This window comes from Ciconia boyciana, chromosome 22 (assembly GCF_034638445.1).
Source record: "Ciconia boyciana chromosome 22, ASM3463844v1, whole genome shotgun sequence".
NCBI classification, from domain to species: Eukaryota; Metazoa; Chordata; class Aves; order Ciconiiformes; family Ciconiidae; genus Ciconia; species Ciconia boyciana.
Genome location: NC_132955.1, coordinates 4,193,752 through 4,216,958, shown reverse-complemented (window position 1 = coordinate 4,216,958; position 23,207 = coordinate 4,193,752). Strand labels below are relative to the sequence as shown.

Here is a 23,207-nt window from a genome sequence, read left to right as displayed (position 1 = left end):
GTGGTTTTATTTATGCACATTAAGTGTGAACGCACATGCACGTCTGTACATTTGTGAGGGACAGCTTTACACCGGCTATGCACAATGTTCTCAAAATATTTCTCATTAAAAGCCACTGAATGGTTTTGAGAATGCCCATTAGATTATGCTGTGCTTCACCCAAGCTACAGCCGTTGCTGCAACTGCACCAAATGCAGCAGCAACGGGTGAGTGTAACTGCATGCCAACGAAAGACATAATATATGCCGAGTCATCAGATGTATTTTTTCCTTTCCCACCCCCCTAAATTGATTTGGGAAGTTAATTTAGTGTGATCTTTCTCTCCCCTTTAATATATTGTGTAACTTGCAAATTGCCTCGGAAATCTCTACCAGACTCTGAATCCTGTGCAGCCGTTCCCGTTCTCAAACCTAATGGATTTGGCAACGAGTTGTCACCATTTTGCATCCCCCTGTTGAGTGTTGAAGAGCGTTGGAGAGTGGGACCACTGGGTCTGCAGGCCATCAGCTCTGCTACCGTGGTTAATGCTTGTTCTCAAAGCAGGAGTACTGTTTTTGTATGTCCAAGTGACTGTACAGGAGAGATCCTATCCTTCCAAGTGATCTTAAATACACTAATTCCTACTTAGGCATGAAGTATCCAGCAGTACTGCCACTGGTGGGTTGGTATCGTATCTCTTTAAGCTCCCATCATTGTATTTTGTAAATGTACCACACTCAGAAAATACCTGCTTCGCTTTGGTAGGGAAACTGACTTCCCAGATACCCAAACCTACTCATTTTGGGCTAAAAGCTAACAGTTTTTTTTTTCTTTGAAAATAAAGAACATGTTTGTCTCTTAGATTTATTCCATTGTAGAAAATCAAAGTAGGGTTTAGATTCCTGGCAAAGCTATTGGGTAAAAGCCTTCTGTCTTCCAAACAGCAGCTTGCGTTTCCTCCCTACCAAAAATGGTGTCAAGGAACAACCTTGTTGCTCCTGTTAATGGGAGGACCAAATTTTGGAAGAGCTGCGAACCAGCAGTGCTAAAGTGCAGGCTGATGTTGTGGTACCCTGGTTTCCCTGTTGCATCTCATGTCATGAAAGCAAGAGGTGCTTTCCTGTTCTCACAGTCTCCAGTCCCCCACCCGGTGATGGCTCCTGTTGCTGAGAGTACTCCCAGGTCCCCAGTGAAAGATGTTTTATTTTTCACTAATCTTCTGGATGCGGGCGGGTAGGGGAATGGTGTCAGGTCACATTTGCCTGAAACAAGCAGGTCTGAAGCAGGGGGGAGTATAAACCCAGCTGGGTGAGGAGGGAGGACCTTAGGAGATCTGCAGGAGTGGGAATGGGGCTGAACTAAAGCAAAACCATGCTGAGGCTATGAGGGCAACGTGTGTTTTTAAAAGACCCCCGTTATATGGAAAAAAAAATAATTGGAGTGAGCACGGGTTCATACTTGGTCTGTTCCTTCATCTCCAGAATTCATCCCATCCAGCACTATTGACTGGAGAGGTCAGGCATCCTTACTATGCTATTATGTTTTAAGCCCAATTTAGTCCTTAAAGTCCTTTATTAATTTTTTTCCTAACTTTCAAAACTTTTCCATCTCTGTCAGGCATATATTAGAGTTTTTGGGTATTATGTAGCTCTTTGAGATTAATTAGAATAAGGGCATTTTAAAGTTAATTTGGAACATCTGTTTATGATAGTGAAATGGTATTATTAACATAATGAAATATTAGCTGCCTTTGGTGTTCAAAAGTTTAACTGAAATGAGAGTTAAGCTGTTGTCTGAATCTTACTGCAAAGCACTATGGAAAAAGTTACTCTATGAATTCAAGAAAAACTTACAAACCAGTTTCATGTCACCAAACGTTCCTTTGTTTCACCATAGTTTTAAAAACAAAAATTGCATTAGATCTTGAAGTCTTATTTCAGAGGGTTTTTTAAATGTAATTTAACCCAACTGTGTTGTATCTCCCTGTCCATGGGGACCTCCTGGGTTATTCCCACAGCAGGATGGGGCCGTGTGGTCCTTCTCTGCCACGTAACCGGACCTTTGCACGTGTGGTCTCCTGCAAGGTCACATCCTGCAGCATCTCCTCTGTTAGGAGTCCACCTCCATCAAAATGCATCCCGCTTCTTGCCAGCTCCGTACCGGGGGGAGAGGCTTGCCAGGATCTGCCTGCAGATTAGCTGGGCTGTCCTGGCAAGGTGTTCGTTTAGCATCACTCACCATAACTATGCCAAAAAAAAAAAAAAAAAAAAAAAAAAAAGTTTGTCTTTTGATGATGATTATGTGGCTTTTCATAAATAGAGGGTTTTACTCCTGTGACTTCCTTTTTGTAATCCTCGTCTTTTGAAGCTTTCAATCCTTATAATTATCTGTCATTGTGTATTTATGTTTGGAACTCAAAGGTTTTTTGTTTTCTTCATAACTTAGAGGTTGTCCATGTGGGCTCGTAGCCGGGGGGCCTTTAGTGACGATGATTATATCTGTATGCAAAGCAGAGTTCAAAATCAACACTGTGTATTACAAGTAAAAATACAGAGATAGTGATCTATTAATAATACTCTTTTATGCCAGCCGGACTGTAGGAAGACTTAATGTAACTAACCCCAAGAGGGTATCTCCAGGCTAATAAAGGCTCCTTGAATACGCTGAAATTGCAGTCCTGTTTGCAATGTCACATCCTTCTTGCAACCAGAATAGAAAAGTGAGCAGGGAAAATGTCGTGGTCTGTGGCCTCCTTGACACCTGGCAGTTGTGATGGCTTATCGGGGCATGAGCAGCTGATGGAAAATATGGGATTTTTAGGTGGTTTAGCTGGCTTTAGGATGCTGACCTTTCTGTGCAGCTGTTGTATGACCAGGGAAAAATGCCAAGGTGACAGAAAATCGCGTTGCTGGCACCCATTCAAGGTGCCTGATCATTGCTTTGGGGAAACTGAGGGCTGGAAGCGTTTTGCCAAGGGAAGAGGAAACAAAAAACCTCTCCACAGCCTGGGCTGCAGTCCTGCTTTTTTGGGGGCATGGCTGTAGACCTAAATTTTCGGTCACCTTATCAGTTCTGCTGTTGTGCTCCAATACACAACTTCCCTTTCAAGCCAGAGTAACAGATGTAACTCGTGTAATATGAGCTGATAAAGTTGAATTACTTTATGGCGTAACAGGCCTGTCCAACAAGTAACTTTGGGGATATATAGATATGTACAGACATAAACATATCAGAGTGCAGCTGCTTTTAGTATAATCAAGAAGTATAAATGCTAAAATCAACTATTGAGTTTTTAAACAGCTACTTAAGAATTCAGTTCTTTCAAAACTATTTTTAAAGATTCTAAAAGCTTCCCCTTCCCCTGCCATAAGGTGTAATAACCTCTGAAATACATCCTGCATTTTAAATGCCTGGTTTTGCTTTTTCACAATCTGCATAGCTAGACTGCTTTTTGCTTTCAGCTAGCATAAACCCTGTGTACTCAAGCATCTATATTGATGTGCACATCTATTGTTTCTAATCTGGTCAGTTGATCGATGAAGACCAGCGTGTAATTAATTGTGTAATATTGTACACAATGTCCCACTCTACATTTGTCCAGATGGATTTGTTATTTGTTGACTATAGCTGCTTTCCTAAACAGTTCCAAGAGGATATAATGAGTGGTTTTGTTCTTCCCAGCCTTCCTGGTTTTTAGCTGACAAACAATTTTAAAGGGAAACAATTTCAAAGAATATTCTTCCTTTTTTTTTTTCCTTTTTTTCTGGATCTCTTTCTTCAAATGTGCTTAATATTTTTTGTATTTTGACGTAACAGTCCAAAGTGAAGGAACTAATTGAAGATGCACAATTTGGTTACTATTTCATTCAAATGTCTGTGGGGTCAGTAGGAGAAATTAAAAGCCTACTTATATCCTGAGGACCTCACAGATTTCATTTGCGGTGAGCTGGGGAGAAACTGGAAGGAATAGCAACGGAGTCAGTCAGCAGTTGGCCCAGTTTCAGTCTGCGAGAGGGACCTTTTGTTCTGCTGTTCTACAAGATAGGTGATGGTACTCAAGGAAAAGCTGCGTCTGCCTGACCTGTCCACTATGATGTTCTACTTCTGCTGTTTTGGTTCTCATGCAGATGGAGGGAACGAGGAGCCACCAGACCGAAGACAGGCAAGTGTAGACTCCCGTCAGAGCCGATCTGGGCAAGGTAAACCTTAGTGTTGTTCTGCCTCAGTGACTCGTTTCTCATTTGTTCACCTGTTATATATACATTTTGTGTTTTTCATAAGACTGTGTAATCTTACAGAGTTTTGTAACCATCCTTATTATGCACATAGCTACACATTTACTACTAATATTCACAAAACAGACTATCTTTGTATAGTTTGAAGGAGTTTAGACTAATTCATGGCACAGTGCAGGCGTACCTGTAGAGTGTATGGCACCTCCGTTTTGCAGACGGAGGGACGGAGCTTTATGCAAGGGCAGTCGTTGGAGTTGGTGGTGTAAGAAGTCTTCAGCACATACCAGTGCAAATCAACAGGCCCCTGGGTGACCGCTGGGTGACCGCTGGGTGACCGCTTGCCTTCCCCCTTATTGCAAAGGGGAGAACCCGTCTGCTTCTCAATGACCATGCTGTCCTTCCCCCACGCCCTGTGATGTGATAGAGGGGGGACCTGTGCCTTCCTGCCTGTGGGCTGAACAGCCGCGTGCTACATCTTTCGCTTTGTTTTGTTTCATCCTACGGGAACAGTGCAAAAGGTCCTAGGAAGAGTAGTAAAAATAGTTTTTATATTATTTAAATAAAGCTTCTACGAACTCTTTTGTTCGGTATCCATCGTTCACAATAGGCTTGGTGGTTAAAACCACCACTAGAGCCGTGTAATGGGGATTTCTGTCGCTGACAGCAGCAGCTCTTAGATCTGTGCTGGCTTACGTGTCCTCTGAAGTAGCTTACTTAAAGTTTTAGCATTTGCTCATTTGTGAGAGTTGTGAAAATGCTGGTATTTTCACACAGCTCTTGAGGCAAAGCAGCATTTTTTGGAAGCATGGCTCTAGTAGGTGCTATGTGCGTTGACTTATTTTCTGTTTGGGATTGCAGTAATTTTCCTTTCATTTAGGTTCAAGTCTGTTGTTGTCATGGTGTCCTAATAACTTATTATGGAGACATTTTCTCCAGAGGTTGTTCTTTTTTGTCAGTATTCCAGTGTTGCCTGGGCGAAATTATTGCAAGTGATTGAAGCCTGCGATCAGAATTAGGGGGATCAGAATTTAGAGTTAAAACCCTGAAGCCCTGCGAAACGTCACCAGCTGAAACTGCTCTGTTAACATAGGATCTTTTTATTACTATTGTAAAATTTATTATTTCAAATTTTTGTATTTTAAAATAGAAGGGTTAAAATAAAATTAGGAAGGAACAAGGACATTTATAACTGCACGTACCCATGATAGCTTGCATACAAGTAGAATTTCTGTGCTTCGAGAATACGGAAGGAATGGTTGCTCTCTTCCAGATGCTGTTAGCTCGGATAAAGTTGCTGTTGTGTTAATTCTGAAGGCTGAGCCTTGCCCACTTTCTCTGCCGTTAGGCCCTGTGATGTCCTTTCGTTTGCCAGGGTTTTGTCCCTTGGTTTGTTGTTACAAGGTACAGCGGCTCAGATGCAGCTGCTGATGGGAGCTGCCTGCTGGGTTTCCCTACACTTGTTTCAGACGCTCTGTTCTCTCAGGTTACGGTTCAGCCTACTTATTCAGCATCTCGGCTGCTGTGGAAAAGTACCAGTTTTGGGCAGAGGACATGGGGCTTTTTTTGCACATACTTACTTGCCAATCAATGACCAACCTCTATCTGTTTGCCTCACTAAGTATGACTCTAGGAATTGCAGTAGCTAAGTAGCTAGCAAGAAGTTTCAGCATGAGAGGGAGTAGAGGGGGAAACAGGTAAAAAAATACTTCCAACTTCTTGGGGAAACAAGCTTCTGCGCTAAATATTTCCATTTGGCTCATTGGATGTGACTGTAGACACAGGCTTTCTACAGCGTGGAAGAAGAAGTCTCCTTGCTCCGTAAAAGCATTATCTTTAACTTTGCCCTGTCCTGTGTCCGTAAGTTGCTATCTGTCTGCGCATGTTAACATGTATTTTTCATAGTGATGGGTTAAGGAGTTTTATTATGCTTAAACCAGCCAACTGAAATGCGGCAGTCATCTTACTCGTGTTTAAACTGTCATGTTGCCGTGTGTGATGTCCAAGTATTACAGCTGTCTGTAAAGCTTTATTATCTTGGGAAACATCAAGAAATAGTTCATTAGTTCAAATAATGCACTTTGCAGGAACATTTTATTTAAATATATTTTATATATGGAACTGTCAAAGTTCCATTTCAGCCGTGAATGATCCCTGATTTGAGGGCTTGATAAACCCAATATTCTTTCTGACTGAAACAAATTTAAGACTGTTTCAATTACCTTGTTCATGTGTTTGTTTACTCCGGCAGGGATGAGGGAGAAATTTTGACATCTGTGGCATGAAAATAATATGTTGTGGATATTTTGTGAGTTCACTGGTTTTATTGTAAAGCATTTGAATTTTAAGAGGGAAAATACTCCTGATAGCTTTGCAAAGATATCATTACTTTTATATCTATGTAAGATACTGCCCCCAGTTGCCCTTGGTTTTAGGTAAAGATTGGTCAAAGATACCGTGAACTTACGCCATGATAACCGGTGAAATGCACGCAGACTTTTTGGTCTTTCCCAGGCCTGAAGTTGCAGAAGATGCCTAGTGTTTACAGTTCCCTCAAACCCCAAAATCTAGCCTGAGGAAATTTGAACTTTGTTTTTAAGAATCAAAATCAACGCTGGCAAATCTTTTTTCGTGACTGGCGCCAAATGTATTTTGAAAAAACATTGTAGCTTATTTTTGTCGATGCCAATGCCGATTTTGGCACTGATGCCAGTTTCCCTTTCCTGGCACTCGCAGGTGATTGTGAATAGGCTTGCAGAGTCAGCAGAGGTGTTTAGCTCGCAATAACCCTAGAAAAAGCAAGGTCCTCAATCAGCTTATGTCAAGTAAGCTATATACGGAGCCAATAATTACAATTGGCAATGCGCAGCTGGAAGAAGTCAATTTTTTTTTTGCTACACTAGCAGCATGCTATCAAATTGTGCCCTCCTGGAAAAGTGATGCCCAACTGCAGTAACAGAGCCACTGCATCCTTTGGATGATTAGCCGAAAAAACTTAGAAACAGGATCATCAAACTTGAGATTTCGAGCTCTGCTGAGCAGTAGCACTGTCCCGTGTGTTGTGTGTGTGCAAGACTTGGGCTTGCTCTTGAGAGCACGTGCGTGTCTCCAACATGCCTCATTTGTCCTGTCTGCCTGATGTGCTGCGTAACGTCCGATGGAAAGAGATCTGAGAAATGGCAGTGTTCCTGCCTCTGAAGCTGTGGTCGTTGTGTGTAGCTCAGATGTGTGTCAGATGGGAGACCCCAGGGCGGTGCTCAGCTGGGTGAACATGGGTGGGTGCAGTGGAGCTGGGCGTCGCCCTCAACTCCCTTCGCAGTCCATGGAGAGGTAATGGATGGAGTCAGTGGAGTGTCTGGGCTGGGATTCTTCTCTTCCTGAAGCAGAACCCTAAAACGTGTCATTAGATGAATCTTGTCCTAAACTCCCTGCCTTCTAGAAGCTCTTCTAGACAGCTTGCTTGGGTATAGACACCTCTTTTGTGGACACCAAAATTGAGAGGAATGTAATTTTAGCACACCAATGTACTGCTGGTGTGTGTGACTGAAGAGGACCCAAATGCTTTGGAGATGGCCATAAGCACAGACTCAATGTCTGTAATGAAGCAGTGCTGATGGTAGGTGGCTCATGGTGGCACACGGCTGCCTTGCTCGGACAGTCTCAGGTTGAGAAGCAAGGCTGAGCTGCTGCTCACATAGAAATGGTAGTAACTGCAGGGGAAAGGTGGTAAGGCAGTAATTCTAGTTTTCTCTGACTATAGCCAATTTTTTTTTTTTTTTTAATATCTATGAGTGTATACACATATATATATTTGGATATATATATATATATATATATATATATATATATATATATATATATATATATAAAAGGCATGATATTGTCAGCAAAAGCATCTTTTAAACACAAAACAAAATAACAATGATCTGTTCCCCCTTAAAGGGATGTACTCCGTTAGAGCATTCGTGTGCACACTTAATTAGAGCAGCATGAAATGAATAGAAAAACACCAGTGTCTGGCTCGTAGTTTGTGGCAATAATGACAGTCTGATGAATAAAACATATCAAACTGTAGCATACTTATTAGAGCATACAGAAGTTAAAGAAAACCACCTCTTTAAGGACTGGACTTCACATATCTGTTCAGTAAACTACTGTGAATGTGGCAAGTGTTTAGTAAGCAAGAGAGTAAAAGTCATATTTTGAACTGTCAAAAATAGTGTGTGTGTAAAGGGTGTTAGTGTTTGGTTTGGTTTCTTGTAGAGGATGATACAAAAATGCTGAGAGATGTTCCTGAAAGTTGGCATCAAAAATGGATGGATTTTAGCCACAAATAATACTGCCTCTTAGTACGCTTCAGGAGCTTGTCCAAGATTTTTGACAGTTATTTCAGTATGGGTTTTTCCTCCAATCATAAATAATACATTGGGTTGTTCACGTTGTCCTTTTGCTATCTGGAATAGAGTTAGTCCATCACCTCCTCTGGAGTGCCATGTATTTGAGGCACTTACCCTTTTGTTTTCTCCCCATTTTTGTCTGTTGACCTTTCTATCCAGGAGTTAAATTTTTTCTTTTAAACGTATTCTCACAAGCCATTGAGAACCACACAGCTATCCAGTGGAAATCAAATAATAAATGTTTTTATGGAGGAAAAACATTAGTAGGCACTAAAAGCTAAAATCCATCTCCTAAAGGTGTGGCACGAGTGTAATCTTCTTGCATTATCTGTGATGAAATATTAACGTTAACAGTTTTAAGTTGGTTTTGCAGATGAATTATTAGTTGTCCATGTGAGGTTGTTAATCTTACTGACTAGAGGTGGAGAACCAAGTGTTCTTGACCAGGGGTTTCCATATTCTGCAGCTAACAGGAGGAACCTTACAGCTCCCAACTCTTCCTGATCTGGAGCACCTGCCCTTCATTTGTCATTAATATTTATTGCAACAGTTAGCAATATGTGCCTTTATTGTTCTAGCTCCACTTGTTGTCATGTTATTTGGTGTCTTCTGTGTAGTGATGCGACCCCCGTACAGGCTTTGTGTGGCTCTGGGTGCTTCTGTGCCTTTGTTAGGCGAGAGCTGGAGGTGGCTGCTTTCAGAGGCTTTTGTTCTTCTATTTTGGGGTTTGGGTTTTTTGTTGGTGGTGTGTGGTGTGTGTTTGTTTTTTTTTTTTTTTTGGCTAAAGGTCCTCATGTTGAAATTTAATTCAGCTGGAAGGTTTTTTAGAAATACACAATCTAAACGCACAACTTACCAGTAAAAGGATTATTGCTTTGTCTGAATTATATTTAAAACTGGTGACTCTAGGACTCTGAAATACAAATTAAAAAAATTGAAATAAATTCTTCATGGTTCTGCTGTTCATAATCTAAAGAGGTGTGCTGAGATGCTGTTCCAGAAATACAATTTCTTCAAGGGAAGTGTCGAGACTGGGCAAGATGAACACGAGAAAGCAGCCGTCCCTGCTCCCTGCAGGACTGAGAGCGGCGTGTGGCAAGCTGGCTCTGCGGCTGGGCTCACCCGAGCCAGACAGCCCTCTGTCTAGGAATGATAAAAGCAGGAGACGGCCTTGTATTCTGACCAGTTCCTTTTTATATTCCCACCAGGCACCTCCACAGAGAACGACTGTGCTTTTGAACCAGACTACGCTATTCCGCCACTCCCAGTGACCGAAGGTATGCAGCACATTCGGATTATGGAGGGCATGTCCCGCTCCCTTCCATCCTCCCCCTTACTCACACATCAGTCTATCAGTGTTCGGCTCCAACCTGTGAAGAAGTTAACTGGTAAGGACTTTAAATAAAGTTCAGTGGGGCTTTTAAGGTCCGTTGGTGCAAAAATCTGTAAGAAAACGCTTTGAACAAGCTTCTGTATACAAGTCATCATTTGTTTATTATAGCAGCTACTTCAGTCAAAACCAGGAATGGATTGGGTTTCATACTGACAGAAATCTTTCTGTTCGGCAAATGATCTCTCTGTTTTACAAATATTCTCTAGTTTTCTGAGAAATTTCTAGCAGAGTGTCTTTCAGTTCCACTTTGTCTTGTGGTTTATGCACAGTGGAAGTGTTACAGTAATTTTAAAGAACTTCATGCTAAAATTTTGAATGCCCAGAGAATACATCAGAAAAATGATAAACTTATACAGCAAAGTGATTTTTTTTTTTCATAGTTCATGCATATTTTTAAACTGTTTTGTTTATCTAATCTGCTGAGATTGTGGTTTGAACACCTAGAGATTTTAAAGTATTTGGATTTTCAAAAGCACTTGGAGTCTAACATCCATTTAAAAGCCTGACATCGTATTTCTGCTGGTAGCAGCTTTGAGAAACTCGCTTCTTGCCAAAAATCTGACATCCCTCCGTGCCCATCTTTAAAAATGATCAGCCAGTGTACTGCATTTGTACTGAGAGAAACCTCCAAAAAGAACTCTTTCCCAATATAATCAGATCTATGCTTACAAAAGGGAGCTCTGGTACACTTTGTAGCTTTTGTTTTCCCTGCCCTTTAGTGAAAGGAGAAATTGAAAAGGACAGGAGGAAGAGATTCCTGAATCGTGACAGAGTCACGTTGCGGGATCTCATGGCAGCCTGAGCGCGTTCGGTAGCAGTGGAGCTCAAGAGGTGCAAGAGAATCAGGCAGAAGGAGATATAAAAGGACATGAAAATAGTTTAAAAAAGAAGTTCCAGTGCCTTACTCAGCTGCCCTCAGTGTGAGTTTCCCATCACTAAGAACTTCTAAAGTGTGGCTGAAGTTCTGCCTTAAAATGTGAAGGCCTAAACCACCTTCTTAGTGGAAATGAGAGCAGCTGTGTAGTTCAGAGGCCGGTTCTTCAGGAAGGTTGATGATGTGACACTTGGAGGGATTTGTGGGATTTTGTGGATTTGGGGTTTTTTTTGAAACGCTTCCTTCTTAGGAGTATCCTTCAGTTTGCAGTCCTGAGTCAGGGCTGTGCAGCTGGATGTTCAGAGCTCCTTTCTGTTTGTCCATTGGCACTTCCTTCTCTTTTACGGCACAGCTAAGAACACGATGTATTGGACTTTACCGGAGTAGCTGCTAAAACAAGCTTCACTTTTAAAAGCTCATTTTTGACTTTTAGAATCATAAAATTCAGTAGCGGATTATAAAAGCAGTTTCAAAATGCAATCCATTTCAGCTTAGTGTCTCTAAAACCTCATTAGTTTTTATTCTAGTTATCGCTACTTTGTGCCGGTATGAATACGCTGCTTGCAGCACTTAGCAGGGTGGGAATTCTGTGTGTGCTTGCGATGAACTCTTTTTTTTTCTTTTTTTTTTTTTTTTCTTGTTGTGCCACGTAGTAATGGGTAGGTGTGGAATCCACAACCTTCCTGCCGCGAAAAGCATAGGTTGTGAAAAATGACAAAAATAAATCAAGGCTATTTTTTCTTCTCACAGCATGTTTGTACTTGTTTAATTGATTGTGTAATGTATAACTAGTTTTCTCCTGCCTTTCCTGAGTTTTCTCCCATGATCCTCACATTCATCCAGTTTCCTCTTCCTTTTAGTTTCTGAGTTACTTGCAAGGATTTTCTTCTTTGTTTTATGTGGCTTCCTTAGTAGAGGCAGGTAATACTAGCCAGTTCCATAGACCTTTTTTTCAGTTAGGAAAGGATGAAAAGCATTATATTTTACAAATAGTTTGGCCTTTGTAATATCTTTATCTCATTCATTACGCTTCTGTCCCCTTCTTTTGACTATAATCCTTTGTGTTTATATGCTCCCCTGTTGTAGCTCAAACATTATATTCATGTGTGTACTTGAACAGTTCATTACTCTTCTCTGAAATATTTGCGGAGGGTTTGAGCTGTACCCTATGGAAAGAGCAATTTTTCTTACACCACAGCAGGTCCATCTCTCTAACAACTTGCAGCCAGCTCAGCAAGCTGCCTTGGTGTAGATCTGCTGGACCTCTGGCTTGTCAACAGACGTTAACCTCCTCCCACTTCTCAAAATCACACCAATTCAGCCTAGCAGATTAAGCTCCATGTATTCATAATGATCTTTTTCCAGGTGGAAACAGGTCAGACTCCATTTAACTCCAAACTCAGAAAGCTTTTGTTGAATTTGGCAGGGCTGCTGTTTGGAGCGTCCTGTTAGTTCCTCAAAAGACCAGATACTGGAATTCCAGCAGTGGCTTTTGCAGGTAGTAATTCAAAGAAAGGGATGGTGATTCATGCAGACTTAGGGGTGTGGGCAGCTGGCTGAAACATGTGCTCGAACACCGGTGGGGTGGTCTCGCAGAGCCGTGCCATAGACGTTCAGCTGGTGAGAATGCATACTCCTCTTTGGTCTGGTTTGGAAACCATATGTGATGGAATACAGACTTGAACAAGAGGTGTACAAAACAGGGTGACGTCAATAAAATGCTGATAATTGTTATTACACAAAAGCAGGAGAATAAAAGTGTAGGCTCCTGGTTTTGTTCGGAGGTCAGTTTTGGGGCCTCCCAAAGAACCTATTGGAAGTTGATAGGGAAGATGGCTACGTCTGCCTTCTACTTGCATACTTTTCCATTTGTTTTAAATATCCTGTTCTGGCTGGACCCAATCCGGTATAGTGTGAAAACACATGATAATGTTTTGCACGTACGTGTCTTGATGGCTTCAGTGGAGCTCCTGATATACTTAGAATTCAAAGTATGTTCCAGTGCGTTGGTGGGTTAGCATGATTTTTAAAATTATTATTTTAATTTACTGTTGATATTGTAAAAGGAAGGTGTTTATTTTACATCCTCATGCAGTCATTATAGGAATTTGTTTACTTTCATTAAGGTAACGTGTAAAGGAACTGGGAAAGTAATGCTTTCCGCTCTTTGTTATTCATAGTATTTGTCACGTTTCTTCAACTATTCCCTATCATCTCTCTTACTACTAATCTGAGAGATTTAAAAAGCAAAAAAAAAAATCCCTCAGCTGCAGAAAGAGATGGCTGTTGAATGGCCATTTACTATATCAGCAAATAAAAAGTTGGGGTTTTTTGTTTTTGTTTTGTTTTGATGTTTTTTCTGGGGGATATCAACTGGCAGTTTGTAAAGACCCTCCTAATTTTTATTCATTAGTAAAACAGCATGATCTGTACAACAAAGAAAATTTGGACCTAACATGAGATTTGTGAAGACAAATTCACAGCCTTGTACTTTTTTTTAATGTGTTTCTCCCCAGTTTTGCCCAGTACCCCTCTCTGATTTTACAGAAGTCTTGTAAGTGCCATCGTAGCATACTCAAAATCTGGTAGAATTGATAAGCACCTTGGTTCAAAAAATCTCCATGTGACTGTGGGAGCTTTCAGATAAAAATAAGCAGCCAGCAGTTTGACAGTAAATGCATGGAGACATTTCACAAAGTCTCGCTGGCTGTGGCGGTTTCCTCTTCTGCTTTGTCTGGTTGTGCTGTCCAGTTGTTAATCCGACACAATAACAGCAGTGATTCCTTTTGGAAGAAGGATGAGGGTGATTCTGGGAAACTGAAGTATTACAAAGAGAGGCTTTTGTCCGTCTGACAGTTGCCACATGGATTTTTCAAAGCGGCCTTCAGAGCATAGAAAATTGTTGAGAAATTATCCAATTGTAGGGGCTTTTTCATGCTGTTCACTTCTCACATACATTTGTGTGTGACTAACCCATTCATGTCATAATTTCCATATCTGTAGAGGGGTTGGATAGTGGAATGGTACTGTTACATAAAAAACTTTGTTGTCTCGCATAATTTTTTTTTACTAAAGATTTAATTCCTAAGACCATTTGCAACAAAAAGTGACTGTACCAACTTCTGCATTTATGCTTTCTGGAATTCTTCAGAGATGAAAATTTAAATACAAAAGACTTCTTAGGCTCTTCACAGGATGATTTGCTCAGGTTGGAGGGCTAAAGTATCTTGGGTCATTCTGGATCTGCATGTGGCCGTTCCAGTGTAGTAGAGTAGGTTTGTCAGCTCCGATGGGGAGGGGAAAGCAGCTACTGAGATGGCCCCTTCTCATGGGCATCAGGGGGTGTCATGTTAACTTGGGGTTTAACTTAGCCCCTTAAAAAGGAAAAGAAACCTGTATGGTGCAGAGAAACTTGCCCAGTAGAAATAGCAATGCTGTCTGTCTGTCTATTTCTTTCTTTGTTTCTTTATAATATAATCTTTTAAAGTTCTTAACCTGGCTGATTTGTAAACACGTCAGCTTTTCATCCACAGAACTGTTAAAATGTCCGCTCTTGGTAAAAAGCCATAGGAACACGTTACGCGGTGCGTTAAGTTTCTTTCCAGAGGAACTGAGGTCACTTGCTAATGTGTTGATATCTGGGTTTTCTGTGTATGGGGACTTGGCTGGATTCAGAGGTTGATAAATATTCAGTATGGTTGCAATTTTCACTCTGCTGAATAGTCTGGTGATTAAGAAATACTAAGGTCATTGCAGCTCTAAGGGGTGAAGTAATAGTAAGCATAAGTAATCAGCTCTCCCTCTGCTGCCTGTATAACCTATTGTTTAGCAGTGGCTAAGAACATATTTTAGATCGGCGTGTTCAACCTCAGTTTATGCGGTTTAATAACTTTTTTATAACAACAGTGGCTTTATTAGCAAGTGTAATGTGAAAAATACATCATAAAAAGAAAAAAACCCCTACGAGCCCAGGATAAGTATGTAGAAGACACCATTTTGATTTCTGTCTGGAATAAAATTAGCACTTAAAAGTTACAATGCTTACTGCACAAAGAGAGCAACATTTTCAAAACTGTTGGGTTAAATATTCTGCTATACATCACAAGTGTATCAATGATGACTCAAAGCCATGGCTGCAAATAAAATAATGCAGTTGCATTGTATACCTTCATTCAGGAAAGCATCGCTTTTCAGGAGGGTGCTCATAGAGATGAATGTATCTAAGTGCTTTCCTGAATCAATGCCAGAAATAGTACCCAGCGTTGTATTAGGTTAAAAGATGTGATATTGGGCTGAAAGACTCATCTACCCATGCTTTATTCGATTGATGTGGAACCCAGCACGTGCAAAGGGTTTGCACAAAGCCCAGTGCCGCCCCTAACTCCTCCTCAGGAAAGATTTTTAATTTACATGCTGTAGATTTATATGCGCAGGGATAATTTTATTCATCACCATACTTGGCTGTTTCTGTTTATTGAATGACAGATTGCAAGCTTTAGGATTCTTTCAGAAAGAGCATATGTGTGTGAGTGCCCATGCACAGAGGGAGGAGCAAAGAATATTATCAAGAAATTTAGGAAATAAATCATGTTTTTCTAAAAGTGGCCTACATGTTTAGCCTTGGATTCTCAAAGGCCTCATTCCTCCTGTATCCAGTGTGAATTAGATGCTTTGGCACCTTTGAAGACATGGGCCTGAGGAACTGATTTCATTGCAAGTCCCCCCGCTTTGAGAACATTCCTCCCTTGTGCTTTGGGAACGTGGGAACTTTCCCTAAGAATAAACTTAATAAAACAAGTAGGAATGTTCTAGGTGTGTTTGGGCAATCAACACCATCCGCTTTCCTAAAGAAAACACATACTCTTTCACTAGATCCTTCAAAGATGGCGAGAGCAGAGCTAAGCGGGATGGGGACCCGCTCTTCCCTGTGACACCAGTGAGAACCCACCATCGTGGTTCTCAACACCCCCCAGATCCAGCCGGGCTGGGGACACCCACAGGCAATGTCCCCTGTGCCACCATCACCCATGTCATTTGTAGTGCTGGGAAATGGGAGATCTGGGGTCTTGTTGTCACCCTGTCCCTCTGCGTCCTCTTCTGTATCTCTTGGAAATAGCCATAAGGATTGTTATTTCTTCCTTCTCTGTATCTTTAGCAAATGATTAAATATTCTTGATGCTAATTGTAATTGTGGGACTAAACAAGCCGAGATCTCTCTACTTGAAAACTAATTGTTTCTTGTTTAATGGTGACAAACCCAGATTAATAATTGCAGCCCTCTGGGACTACTTATTCTCTCGAAACTAATGCACTAACTCAGCTGGGTGTGAACGTGAGAGATGATGAGGCAGCTGCTTTAGGTATGTGAGTGTTGGGGAGAAGCTGGCTGTGCCTGTACGTGTTTGTTCAGATAAAATCAGTTAATAAATGGAAAGAATTTCTAAAAGTTTAAATTTCAATTGCTGAGCAGAGACTTCAGAACTAGTGTTGTGTCAGCTTTTGGTGAAATAGTTGCAGTTCTCTTGATCATGGTGTATTGTCTATTTGAGCACGTGCATTAAGTGAAAAGCATCTGATGGTGATTGTGTAAAATAATGTGTTTTGTTCCCTTCTGTGTTAGCATGGACTATAAGCCTTGGTCTTGTTTATAGCTTGCTGTGGCAACTGTATGTACAAGTTGGCTTTCACCACTGCTTTACCTGGAGATGCTTTAGGGGCACTGCCAGCCTTCGCTGCACAACAGCGACCGGTTTACAGGTGAACGTGCAGATATTTGCCTGTCTGGAGGAGGAGTGGCTGGATCTCTGGTCGGTGGCACTGCCGCTCAGGCAGTCAGCCACCTGATGGTGCTGCAGTTTGGTTCATCTCAGGCTTGCTCCCACAGAGACAGAGCTTACCTGGGTGCCGCTGCATGCAGTCTGTGGGTCTCACTGGTGCCCTCGGTCTTCACAGATGTTACTCTGGGTCATTGTTAGCATCCTGCCGTTTCCTTTACTTAATAATTTCAATTATTTCAATTTCAATTATTTGAAAACACTGCAAAATCATGTTCTTTCGTTGTGTTTTGGTACAATGCTCCCAATGCAAACGTGTCTTGGATGAATGCGATTGTGCGTGCGATGATTTGTGCCGACTGCTTCAGTCTTAACAATGAAACCTGTATCCAACCGAGGATAAGGGGATGCTGCAGCTTTAAAGCATCCAAGGGCTTACAGCCTTTTAGTATAAATCGTTCCCAGAATCCATGTCACAGCTCCTTATATGGGGCTGCTTTTTTTCTCTTAGTTGCCATGACAACAGCAGCACTGCACCATTCATCAGCTCTGGTCCTGGGCTGCATTGCTAGCCCTTCGGCTTACTCCAAAATGTTCAGGAGAGCATCAGTGAATCATTCACTCCGGTATACTGCGCCATTATTTACCTATTCTTTCAGCAGTTTGCTCTAACAAAAGAGCAAATTAAACTGCACCATAGAAAGAAACTGTAAAAATACTTCATTTTTCCCCCAAGGGAAGCATATAGTCTACATTTGCTGCCGCATTCTGGAAGGAAAGGCTCTTTAATGCCAAGAGACTTAACGAAGAGGGAAAGCTCTGTGTCCGTGAGCTTTTCTGAAATCATCTTCCAGCCTGCTCCCTGGGGACAGGGAGGATGCAGAAGTGATGCTTGTTAGGGGCCGTAGGCGCCGCAGGGAGACAGTGGTTGTGCTTTTGGGAACCGAGCTTGACATCAGCGGCGGGAGGTGTCACCTGTAACATCATCCTGACGTTGTGAGCAGCAATATGGAGCTAGCGCTAGGGAGAGGTGTGGACCAGAGGAGGATCTTTACTGGAGTGCTGCTCTCAAGGCATCGGTACCCATGAATTAACAGGCTTGCTGACTTCCTGCTGCAAGATTGCACGCTCTCAGGTGAGGGGGAGAGAAAACAAAGCCTTGTGAGTATTCCAGTGATTTGTCTTGCACGGACTTTGATTTAAATTGTGTTAGGCATTCCTCGGCCTGCTTTAACTCTGCAGAAAATCAGTGCAGAATAAGGGATTCTGATGCTCCTAGTTTACAAGGAAGCCATTATTAGAAGGTTTTTAGTGTCGGTAAGGGTTATGCTGCTTGGGTTATTGTCTTGTAGTTGTAATACTTTTACATAATCCGAGTTTGTTGCCTGCTTGCTAGGATGTGCACAATTTCACATACAAAATGTAAAATGAATGAGCAATGAAAAAATTCCACTTTTCAGCATTCCTAAAATATGAAAGGACTACTGAGGAGGGTATTGAAAAATACTACAGATATCAAGAGTGTTTTGTTTTTAAATTTTGAGAACAATGAGATTGAGATAAGGTTTTTCTTTTGTATTGCAAAATGAGCACAGATTAGATTGGAGTGGATTATAAAATCTCTGTGTGCTGGGTGAGAGATTTTTGCTTCTCACTAAAAGAGTGAGATTTTTAATTCAGTGCTACTAGGAAAAATACAAATACATAACCAACCACTTTCAAGGTATAATAAGAGGAAAAGCTATTCAAGTGCCTAGTGCTCATGTTGCACCTAATTTTTGAGGGGTGTTGTGCTTAAAATTGTTGGTGTCAGGACAGGCTTTCATCCTTTTAAGGTATTTTTATACCATACTGTTTGCAGTACGCTTACATTTCTTTTTATTGCTTTCTTTAACTGTCATACTGTCAGCGTGACATTGATCTGAAATTCATGTTTTTCGTGTAGGAGTGGAGGTTGGATTGGAGGCCCACTCTTGCATTGCTGAACTGCACAGTAACGACAAGGACTGAGTTGTCTGTAAAGTGCCGTTAGATTCAGGGTTTTTTCAAGATGCGTAATGTGTTCTGGGCATAATTCATTTCCCATTTGATTTTCCCTGATGCATTGCAGTCTGTGGCTATCCAGAGGTTTAACAAGTAGAAAACTTGTATTTTGTCAGAATTATTGAGTCGTCCCTTTTTAAAAAAATGACGTAAAACACACACACACGCACACAAGCAACATTTCATTGTGGTTTTGGCACCTGCGTTTTTGGTCCTGTCTTGTACTCTAGCGTGGCAAACCCTAATGTCTCCAGCAATGAAACCTGCTGGAGAAGGAGGATCCTCTTTCACTTACAAAGATGTATGCTGAATATTTTTTTTCCTGTTGTGTCAGTTCTTAACTATTCATTTTTGGGATGCTTCATCCATTATTTTTGGACTTGTGATTTGTTTTGACAGGCGTATACTTAAATGGCAACCAACTGGGCTTGTCGAAATAAAACAGGTGGATGAATGTGTCTCTGTGCTACCCACATATGTACATTTATCTTTATTAAACAAACATAACTCTTTATGTGAAATCAGTAAATTTCCCACTTAAGTTTTTGGGGCTTCAAACCTGCCCCTGAAATTAATACAGATAAATAGTGCATCTATTTGTAACTTTTTGGATTAAACCAAATCCTATATTGAGGGCTTTTCTTTTGTTGGAGACCTGTCAAACTCGTCACGCTTCTGCATTAATTTCAGGATAGTTTGGATGTAACTTTTATTTTTTAAATGAAGGGAAGGAAAAAACTGGCATATCATATTTTTATTGGCTTTTGAAAGTCACTAACCAGTCTTAGCATGGATTTTCCCAAATGCTGCTTACAAGATGAACCCAATTCTGTCTTGTTTTGACACACAACTGCCTCCCGTATTGACAGAACAGAAATCATAATAGAGATATGCAGAAAATCCCACATGCTTTCCCTTGATGTTTGTGTGTGAGATTGCCTGCCTGCCGGGCCTGCAGAACCTTTATCATTTGCTCTTCCCTAGGATTTTTTTTTTGCATCGAGGCTGTATAACTGCTCAGACTTGCTGAGGATGGGGTAAACACGTCATCACAGCACTATAGCCGGGAGAAGGTGATAATAGCTTTTCATTTCAGATACTTGTAGATATGCTTAAACAAAAGGAGAACCCCAAAGATTTATGTTTAGTGCAGATAACGTAAAAAAACCAAACAAAGTAGCCCTGAACCTCCATGGCTTTTCAGAAGCTCAGAGCTAGAAGTCTGTCCTTAATTCACACTGGTGCTGCACAAAATGGAGCATCTGTCACGATTACACTTCTGGTGTGTGAGAATTTTAATTTTTAGACATAGCTAAGAGGTTTCTATAGCAAGAGAAGGTGGTGTAGGAAGCCTCCTGTGGAATTAAATCAGGCCATCGCTCTTCCCTTTGCTACATCTTTCCTCTTCCCGCTCCTAGGGCATGCCCTCAAAGATGCATTTGATCGTGCCACTTCTTGTGAGCAGAGGGGCCTTCACAGCATGCTCCCTTTTGGAAGAAGCCCAACTGGGCTGCTTGTTTTCTAATCCTTTCCTACTTCTAGAACAACAAGAGAACCTGTTTTGGAAACTCTCCTTGCTGTGCCCTGCATGATCACACTGGGTTCTTGGGTTGGATTATTTGTCCGAAGACTGACCATTGCTTTTGCAAAAGTTAATTTCTGATGTCATCTGTACCTGCTTGCCTCTAACCATGTAGGAAGCTTTGGTCAGGCTCATCACAACCCAGTATTATCGCTAAGTTTGGAGTGATGCCGTGTGTTAAAAATTCCCGCAGCACGTGTACAGCCGTGTGTTGTGATGGGGTCATCTATTGCAGAGGTGCATGCTGGGTTTTCATCGCAGATCCCTGACCAGTGCCCAAAACAGACAGAAAGTTGAGAATTGAGGTTGATCTGTGTCTCTGGACCATTGCTTTGGCGCTTGCTATCTCTTTCCTTGCTCTGTGGTGACTTCCCTTGAGTAGCTGTTGATGCTGTGTAATTCCATTCCTGGATATATTGCTGATTTAACCACGTGCATATGATTTGGAGTTGTATCAAAGATGTCTTTGGCCCAACATTCAAGCTGTGTTCCTATAGACCTTCATACCTTCTGTAGACAGAAACCTTTACCAATGGTTCTTGCACCTCAAAATACGCATTAGTATAATCCATCCCTCTTCTGTGCACTTCATTAAGAAATAACACATTGTTTGTTACCAAGATACAGTTCTTGATTTTTTTTTTCCAAGTAGATAATGTGAGTATACGTTTCTAAATGAGCTGCTTTCTTATTCCAGCGTCAGCTTTCTTAACAGTTTAAACAATAGCCCTCTAAGTACCCAGTTTGTTGAACTACAGCTGACAGGCCAGAGATTTTTATACTGCGTGTGGAGATGGGCATTTTTTTCTGTCAACAAAGAAGAAACATCCTACAGCTAAATGAAATGAGAAAACAAATTAACCCAAACTGTTTTGAAGTCTTTGACGGAAGGTGGGGGAACCCACCAAATCTTGGTTTCCAATGTTTATTTGGTTGAGTACCTTTGTATTTATTAAACCAGATATTTAGGGTCCTGATGTGTACCGTGTTGTAACTAATGTCACCGGGCTGCATGGCCTTCAATCTCGGAGAGCTCCTTCCTCAGATCCCATGGGACCCACAGGTCTGGTCCATGTCAGTCATGGTCCGAACTTGGTTGGGGCTTGTGATGGCTGCCCAAGCGCCTCTTCGCTCAGGACTTTGTCCCAATGCAGACGCTGAGACTCTGATGAGTTGGTGGGTACCAACTTGGCTGAAGATTGCGATATGACGGCCTGATTTCACCAAGTGGTTTTGAAAGGGTTACTGTTGGCTTGTTTGAAGGACCTCTGTGTCTAACAGCGATGGCAGACTGCATTGAGCCTGATGCCTCACCAGGTGCTTCTTTAGGTCTTGACAGTCAATTGTTCTTCAGCATTTTTTAAACACACAGTTGTCATTTCTTTATCCTCTCCCTCCCTCCATGCCCCCAGTTAGAAAGGATACTTTTGGAATTGTGTTCCTAAATCATCCTGGTTATATAGGCAAGAGGCATGGAAATGGGAGATGAAAATTTTCTGAAATATTAGAACATTTCTAAAAGCTTTTCTGTCTTGCACAGGAGGAAATGAGCGATGTGGATCCGTACCTGTTGCTGGTACTGCTCTGGAAAATAGACAGATTCTTGCTGCCCACTTAATCCGAGGGCAGGTTGCATAAGGGGATGAGAATGAATAGCTCCACATTGTCTTCTAGTAAAGGAATCACTGCTACAGAACATATGGGCTTAGTTTTATCTCATACCATATTTGTTAAAAGCTTATATTTGGACAGAAGGCATTTATGTGTGTATAAATACATTGTTGTGCTGAAACACTCTTTCTGATTGCCAAATACCCAGCACTGCTATGCAATAACTATCTAAACATTGCACATTTGGTTTGTTTATACACACAAGATTAAATTTCTGCTTTCATCTTTGCATCGAAACAGTATATAGCATTGTGTTATAGTTTGATTTCAGAAATAAGTGGTTTTTGCACTATAAATATTTCCTTATGTGATAATCATGCAGTTATAACTTAGCTTGATGTCAAGTTTGTTCTAAAGCTGTAGTGCCCTTTGTTTTGCAATGTCAGATACCATAAAATTTAAGCAGAGGAAATGCATTGGTCAGCTTTTGTAAGTCTGGATTGGCAGATGCTAATTTAAACCTAATATTGTTCTCTCCCAGTGTTTTAAAATTTCACCTCTTAAGAAAACAAAGACTTGTTTACGTACCCTTGTTTTCAGCAGGATGTGTTTGAGTATCATGTTAGTTCATGCAGAGGTGAAAGATCTGGACTGTTGCTTGCTCTTCTACATTCTTCTGGTTTTGCCTGTTTTATTCTTTTACAGTGTTTCCGTGATTTTTCTCCATAAATGTACCATAGACGGATTTTTTGTATACAGATTCCTGTCTACCCTATTTCTTCAGGAAGCAAGACTTACTCTTTTCTTTCTGTTCAGTGGTAGAATCTTTCAGATCAAGATCTATTTAGACAAGTTGGTGGTTTAAGTTCTTTGTGGTTTTTTTTTTTCCTATTAGAATGTCCAATTTTCTGTTTAATGAGTATACGGCTACAGAGAACGATTTCTAAGTGAATTTAAACAGCCCCTTAAACTTCAGCTTTTGTCAAAGGTTTGCATCTTCATTTCATTTCATGAAAAAAAAAAAAAAAAAAGAAAAGACTAAGCACTTTGCTTTCTGCAGTTCTTCCTAGGGCATGCTTTGAAATTTCTAGAAACAGTTTGAACAGGTGAATAAGCTTGTCCAGCACTTAATTCATATTACTGTTGCTCTTAGGAAAAATGTAAATCTAAAGGAGCTATACCAAAAAGGCAGGAAATCCAACCTCTTGCCAAGCTGAGCTTCTACTATAACCACATATTTATGAATAAACCAGTTACTTTTTAAAAAGGAACTAAATGCAAAGAAAAATTAGCTTCAACAAAACCAATCAGCTGTCCCCCTC

General features: G+C 41.0%; 1 protein-coding gene across 10 annotated transcripts in view; it reads left to right on the top strand.

Annotated features, from left to right (window-relative positions):
• TANC2 (tetratricopeptide repeat, ankyrin repeat and coiled-coil containing 2) overlaps positions 1-23,207 on the top strand; it is a 252,991-nt gene that overhangs the window by 90,718 nt on the left and 139,066 nt on the right. For 6 of the 10 annotated variants that reach the window (XM_072886243.1, XM_072886235.1, XM_072886240.1 and 3 more), the window contains exons 4-5: positions 4,107-4,178; positions 9,817-9,996. In XM_072886243.1, the coding sequence (XP_072742344.1) occupies positions 4,107-4,178; positions 9,817-9,996 (252 nt within the window). The remainder of the gene's footprint in view (positions 1-4,106; positions 4,179-9,816; positions 9,997-23,207) is intronic. The other 4 variants (XM_072886241.1, XM_072886244.1, XM_072886242.1 and 1 more) reach the window with 3 other exon arrangements.